The following is a 6,995-nucleotide window of genomic DNA, read 5'->3' as shown; positions in this document are numbered from 1 at the left end:
TCTTATCATCATAAACACGTACAATTAACACCTTCGTTCCAATTATCTGTCCTGTTTGATTTTTTACGGTCAAATTGACTCAACTTTGACAGTAAATTAAACATCAATTTTTCATTATTTTAAAAAACTGAAAAATACATATTAAAGTAGATTACATGTACGTTATAATGATATAGTTTTTATAATTTTTTTGATTATATATTATATGAATTTTTTTTGCCAAAATTAGGTCAATTTTATCAAAAAAAGTCAAACATTAATGATAAATTGGAGTTGGACGGAGGAAGTATGAAGTTAATGTTTGTATTAATAGGGAACCAAACTTAATCTCTTAACGATACTACTTTCAAAATGAATACTTTACTCCAAATGAACATGTCATACAACTATGTAATATTTTGAAGCAGATCGTGTTGAAGAATTGCAACATAATATGTTATTTTATATTTTAAAGCAGATTATGTTGCAGAACATATAGTACTTTGAGAATAATATTGTCTTACAAATAAATATTTGTTCTAATAAATTTTCGGGATGTGCGAAAATCGTATTCAGTAATTTAGGAAAAATATCATATACAGAAATTTAAGACGACAAGAGATAAATTCTGAATGTATGAATTTTCTTGAATAAAGCTTGTTTGGCTAAAAAGTACTCCCTCCGTCCCTAAAAACGTTTCCTCTTTGTGTTGTACACGTTTGCCAATGCACACTTTTGATCGTTAATATCTTTAAATTCGTATTAGTATTAAATATAAAAATTTCACTGTATTAAAGTACTGATAAATACGAATCCAACGAGATCACTCATGACTATGTTTGATATTATAGATTAAACGTAAATTAGTAGTCAATCGCTTACCGTGAACAATACCGAAAGTCAATATGTGAACATCATTTTGGGACGGAGGGAGTAGCTTAAAATTAAAAATTATATAAAATATATCAAACGAGATTGGTCTCATTGCTGCATGTTTTGGAGCTTTAAATACGCTTACGTGTCTGTGTTTATTTGTCAAAATTGGGTAATTAGATTATTATAGATCTCAAGAGTTGGTTCAGAAAAATAGTTTTTGAACAAATATAGTATCATGACTTTATTATAATAATCATATTATTTTCTGCCGTCAACTCTCTAGAGGGCACAAAACACCCCCGTTCCCTCATGGTACATGTTTAGTAAAATATTTTACTAAATTTAAAAATAATATCCGTAATGAACAAAAAATTGAAAATCTTGATATTATAACAATTTACAACAATAGTACAACCACAATTCAATTATTTCTCAAAGTATATATTATATTCATCAAATTTTATCTTATATAAATTTAAATTGACTGAATAATCGAAGATTTACTTATTAGTAGTATTGATAAAATGAAATGCTAAAATTCTAAAAAACGTTTCTAAAACTGTTCTCAGTTAATGATGTGTCTTTAAATTTCGTTCAATTTCTCTAAAATAAAATGTGCTCTTCCACACGCGTGAGTTCACGAATAAAAAAATATCATGATTATTTAGAATAAATTTGAGATCTAGTTTTGGGGTAGGTAGCATTATAACGTATCCAAATAAATTTCGTGATTTAGGAAGAAACAGTACTTAATAGTTTAATTTATAAACGATAAATAAAACCTTTTCATTTTAAAATTTTAAGTCAAATATGCCACGTGCCAAGACTGTGTGCGAAAATGATATATTTGAGAGTTGAAAATGCTGTAGAGAGGGAAATATATACACACGTACACATATTTTGTGGTGATAAAAATGGATAGGGAGACCTCCGGTGACATTAATTCGGCGTTGTTGTCGCCGGTGAACGGAGGAGAACGGAGGTTGGGTGGTGGTAGAGCGAGACTGAGTCGACGTAACTCTGTGAACTCGTTGAAGAATGATTTTGTGTCTAGACTTCCTGATAAAGTACGGTCTGGTGTTGATCTCGAGTCTTCTGCTCTCTTTCACCTCTCCTCTATTACTTCCTTAACTCAAGGTCATCTCTCTCTCTCTCTCTCTCTCTCTCTCTCTCCCTCTCTCTCCCTCTCTCCGTCTCTCTCTCTGACTCTCTCTCTGTCTCTCTCTCTCTTGTCTCTCTCTCTCTCTCTCGCTCTCTCTCTCTCTCCCCCTCTCTCTCTGCCTCTCTCTCTCTCCGTCTCTCTCTCTCTCCGTCTCTCTCTCTCTCTTGTCTCTCTCTCTCTCTATTTGAAATGTTGTTTCTCATTAGCTTGTTGATTATCAACGTGAAGTACTTGTATGTTTGTGATCATTTCTAATTAGTTTATCAGAACATAAAAAAAAGCGTGTGAGTGTGTTTGCTATATATACAGAAACTTGTAATGTTTGTAGTTGTGATTGTTTGATTCTACTTTGTTGAAAGCCTTAAAAAAAGGTGTGTGCGTTCAACTGTGTTGCACATTTTATTTAGAAAGTGTAATTGAGCATTGGCTCACTATTTGGGGGAGAACGACCCAAGATGTAAATTTCTGAAAAAATAGTCCCAAATGTCACAACAAAACGGGGTCTGGCCTTATGTTTTTCTTAATCATAAAAAAATGTTGTTGCGTCTTCCGTTTTTATTTTTTAAAATTGAAAACGCAACTTGAGCTCATGTTTTGCTACACTGAAAACGTTTCTTAAAGTTGAGTTTGTCTCTTTTTTTGCTTTAATAATGCAAAATACAAGTTGAATTAATGTTTTGTAGGATTAACACAGAGATGCTTTAGCTGCGAAGCCCCTTATTAAATGTCTATTTTTTTTAAATGAAGGTGAGAAGGATTACTATGAAAGGCAATTTGCAACCTTAAAATCATTTGAGAAAGTTGATATGGTGGTGGAGACCGACGAAATTGAAGAGGAAGATCTAGACGAACAACGTCAACAAGAAAGAGCAATGAGAATTTCTAACTATGCAAACATTTTGCTCCTAGCACTTAAGGTGACTACATGTTTCAGGATTTAATATAATAATGTCTTAGACATGTATTTTGGTAGGTCATGAATGATTACTCCTTCGTCATGTATAATACTAGCGTGATGCAGGGCAGAGAGTCAAATAGAAATTAGGTTCATAGTAATTGTAGGATTTTTCAAAGATTTGAAATCGATTTTCATCCTCAGATATTTTGTTGTGTACATAACTGATAGCACTACAGTAATGTTAATACTGTCATCTAGCTTGTCAATATATACGAAACAGTGATGCTAGGATAGCATCTGGACTTTTAACTAGTATATTGAGAAACATTCTTGACTTGTTTTCCATGATATTAGGTCAGATTGTCAATTATCATCACAATATTCACATCATATTGCATTTTCAGATATATGCAACAATAAAGAGTGGATCCATAGCTATTGCAGCTTCAACCCTGGATTCTTTACTTGATCTAATGGCTGGTGGCATACTTTGGTTCACCCATCTGTCAATGAAAAACATAAACATATATAGATATCCGATTGGGAAATTGAGGGTACAACCAGTAGGAATAATTATGTTTGCTGCAATCATGGCGACACTTGGTAAGTTAGTTTGCTTTATATATGAAGTTTAGAGCATTTAGTCTGTACGTAAATGCAAGTGTTATATTGTTGTCCTTTATTAGCTTATTGCATTTTTCAAATGACTTTCGTCTTGCTATATAACTTGATCATATGTTAGATAACATGAAACTGAAAGGATGGGGGCCTTGAAGTTTATTGCTGAAGTTGTAATATGTTTTTAGCATAATATATAACTCTGTAATTTAAGTAAGAGTCAAGTTAGTAGTTCTTTTGTTTCCAGTATGCTTCTGTAGAACTACTTGGACTTCTTGGATGTCGAAGTAATTCACAGGCTTAGACCAGTCTTGTTGACAGTCAAATTGAACTTGGTAAAAGTTGGAAGTACAAGATAGAAGCCTCCTTTGTTGTATGATAATCGCTGGGCTCCGACATGATATTGTCATTCTTCTCTGAAGATATAAAGCATCACATGGAATTTGGTGACTCTCTCTCAGTTTTTTACTTTTGCCGCATTTTGTTTGTGTTCGTGCATCACCTTTTGCATAGCTTACATCTTAGATTTTGCTTTGACTATACCTACTATTTTGGACCTAGTTCTGTGAAGCTGATCTGGATTCTAAGAGTATCTTGTGCAGCCTGGAGAAGCTACTAGATATTGCGTCGGAAAACCATCTCTTCTGTGTGGAAATATTCTTTTGCAGGGGATTTTTCTTATTGTAATTTTTTTTTCCAGGCTTTCAGGTTTTGATCCAAGCTATACAAGAACTGATAAAAGATGACCCTCCTCCTAGAATGAACTCAAATCAGTTGCTCTGGTTGTACACAATAATGCTAACTGCGGCTGTTGTAAAACTTGCCCTGTGGATTTACTGCAAAAGCTCGGGAAACGACATAGTACGTGCCTATGCAAAGGTATGTCACTCCTAACTTTAAACATCCCCAACTAAACTATTTGTGTAATTTCCCTATTTGGAATATGTAGGATCACTACTTCGACGTGATAACAAACATAGTAGGATTAGTTGCAGCTATTCTGGGTGACAAGTTTTACTGGTGGATAGACCCAGTTGGTGCTATTATCCTCGCAATATACACAATCACAAATTGGTCAGGAACTGTTCTGGAAAATGCAGGTAGATTCTTAAGCCCCAGCCAAAATTAGAAATGATTAATACTTAACTAAAATTCTATATCGTGAATAATAGTTGGTTATATCTAGAAGTTATATCTATCTTTCTATTTTAATAATTGTGATATTTCCTGATGCAGCATCATTAGTGGGACAATCAGCACCTCCGGAAGTTTTGCAGAAACTAACATATCTCGTCATAAGACACCCACAAGTCAAGCGCATTGACACAGTTCGTGCATACACTTTTGGAGTTCTATATTTCGTAGAGGTTAGTGATATAGTAAATTCATCTTATATCTGCTAGAAGTCTAGAGAACAATATGGTTTTTTCCTTATGTTCTTGGGATATTTTCCACTCAGTTCAATTTTGTTTATTCGGAACTTTCTTGTTACTTCCCTCTTGTATTAGGTGGACATTGAGCTTCCAGAAGATTTGCCATTGAAAGAAGCACATTATATAGGAGAAAGTCTACAGATAAAAATTGAGAAACTACCCGAAGTTGAACGTGCCTTTGTTCACCTCGATTTTGAATGTGAACACAAACCTGAGCACTCGGTCCTCAGTAGGCTGCCCAACAGTGAGCCTTAACTTGATTACACAGCATACAATTCCAATTTGAAGAAACATCATCATCACTCAACAACATTGTTCTTCCTGTTTTTGTGCATCAAGACTTGAAAAAGTTTCTCGGGGGAGCCTGATATTATGTCGTCATAACTATAATGGAGCTTCTTTTTACTTTTTTCTTTCAACAATATTTTGATCAACTTTTGTATGGAGCTAATGGGGAGACTTGAGTGGTTATTGTAAATGCCTAAATGGAACACTGGGATCAATGTAAAATTAGAAATCCCATCTTTTTGTTTATGCTAGTACTTTGGTCAATGTGTTTATGTTAGAACTTAGATTTGATTGCAGTTTGATTACCTGACCATGGTTTGATTACCCAACTATTTTTATTTTGCACAAAAATGAATTTTTTAAATTGTTAATATTCATGAACTAAATTATTGTTTTTTAACAGACGATTGTATTCCATCAAATATTTTTAGCCCGTTCATGAATTCACATTTTATTTTTTATTAATGCATTTCATTGGATTAGCATTTTATTAAACAAATTATTATTTAAAAAATAATTTAGTTTTATCGTAAAACTATCAAACATGATTTTTAAGAAACACGGTTATTACAATTAGAAGAACAAGAAAAATTGCAAAATATAGAAATCAAATTTTGAGTAAGTTTAACTCACGAAATTCATTTCTTATAGAATTTCATAAATTATGTAAGATGTTAATTTTGAAAATTGTTTTTCTGTTGTTCTGAAAAGGGTACGCTATTATTTCAGAAATTCATCACTTTTCTCAAAATTTTTTTTTTTGAAAATTATTAACAAAAAATACAGGAAATTCTTGAAAAATATTGTTAGGGCGAAATTACGCGCTAAAATTACACGCAAGTATACGCGTTCACAAGTAATATAGAATACTTTCTAGTTCGTTCCCACATAGACTCTTTTTGGTTAAGACAAATAACAAGTTGAAATATTTATAACTAAGATTAAACCAACATGCAATGAGATTAAAAGTGATTGAATTAACTATATATGACAAACATGAGATTCTAACTTCATTAAATACTTCATTCAAAGTCATTGTTCTTAACCTTAGCATGCAATGGTGATGACAACTAATCAGATAACACGAAACTAGTAAACACCAACTTTCGTTATACGAATACCCTACTACCAGACATCCACAAAAGAGATAGAAACTGAATAGACACCAATTATGTTGAGACCATATATGTCTATAAAATTTGACAACATAAAGGTTTAATGCACAAGTTATCTATCGTGATTACATAGGGCAAGTAAGATGGTTAAAATTTCCCATGAATCATGATAATAAATACATGCACCTACGCTAGCATAGCAAGTTCTAAACCTCTATATTCACTATCGCTTCAATAGAGGTTAACACGCTATCTTATATGTTAGCTACGCACATAAAAAGAATAAACACAACCAATACTAGGATATCAATCAATCACCACACACCAAGATATTGAAACAAATTAACTATAGAAATCCATAAGTTAATCCGTTAGAACCCCACGATAATGATTAGTCCATAGCCGAACTCATCATCACCATGAGTTCCAGTTAAAGCATGATAATAAACTGAATAAGAGTATTAGGGTTCAAAGACAAATCAAAAATAAGCATTCAAGTATCAACTATACTAAAGAAAACAAAAGTCTTCTTCTCCGTAGCCGTCTCGTGCTCTCTAGGTCTTCTTATTGCTCTCCCTTGTCTCCTTGTTAAAAACGTCTTTTTATCACTATATATAAGCCCCTAG

General features: G+C 32.8%; 1 protein-coding gene across 1 annotated transcript; it reads left to right on the top strand.

Moving 5' to 3' along the window:
• The first annotated feature begins 1,725 nt into the window (after positions 1-1,725).
• On the top strand, positions 1,726-5,518 carry LOC141659390 (metal tolerance protein 4-like). Its single transcript, XM_074466237.1, has 7 exons — positions 1,726-1,992; positions 2,765-2,934; positions 3,320-3,518; positions 4,234-4,412; positions 4,483-4,633; positions 4,770-4,900; positions 5,042-5,518. The coding sequence occupies exons 1-7, from the start codon at positions 1,770-1,772 to the stop codon at positions 5,219-5,221; spliced, it is 1,233 nt and encodes a 410-aa protein (XP_074322338.1). The 5' UTR covers positions 1,726-1,769; the 3' UTR covers positions 5,222-5,518.
• The last annotated feature ends 1,477 nt before the right edge of the window (positions 5,519-6,995 follow it).

The sequence above is a fragment of the Apium graveolens genome, chromosome 5 (assembly GCF_009905375.1).
Source record: "Apium graveolens cultivar Ventura chromosome 5, ASM990537v1, whole genome shotgun sequence".
In the NCBI taxonomy this organism is placed as follows: domain Eukaryota; kingdom Viridiplantae; phylum Streptophyta; class Magnoliopsida; order Apiales; family Apiaceae; genus Apium; species Apium graveolens.
The sequence above is the reverse complement of the archived record's forward strand: the minus strand, read 5'-3'. Positions and strand labels throughout refer to the sequence as shown.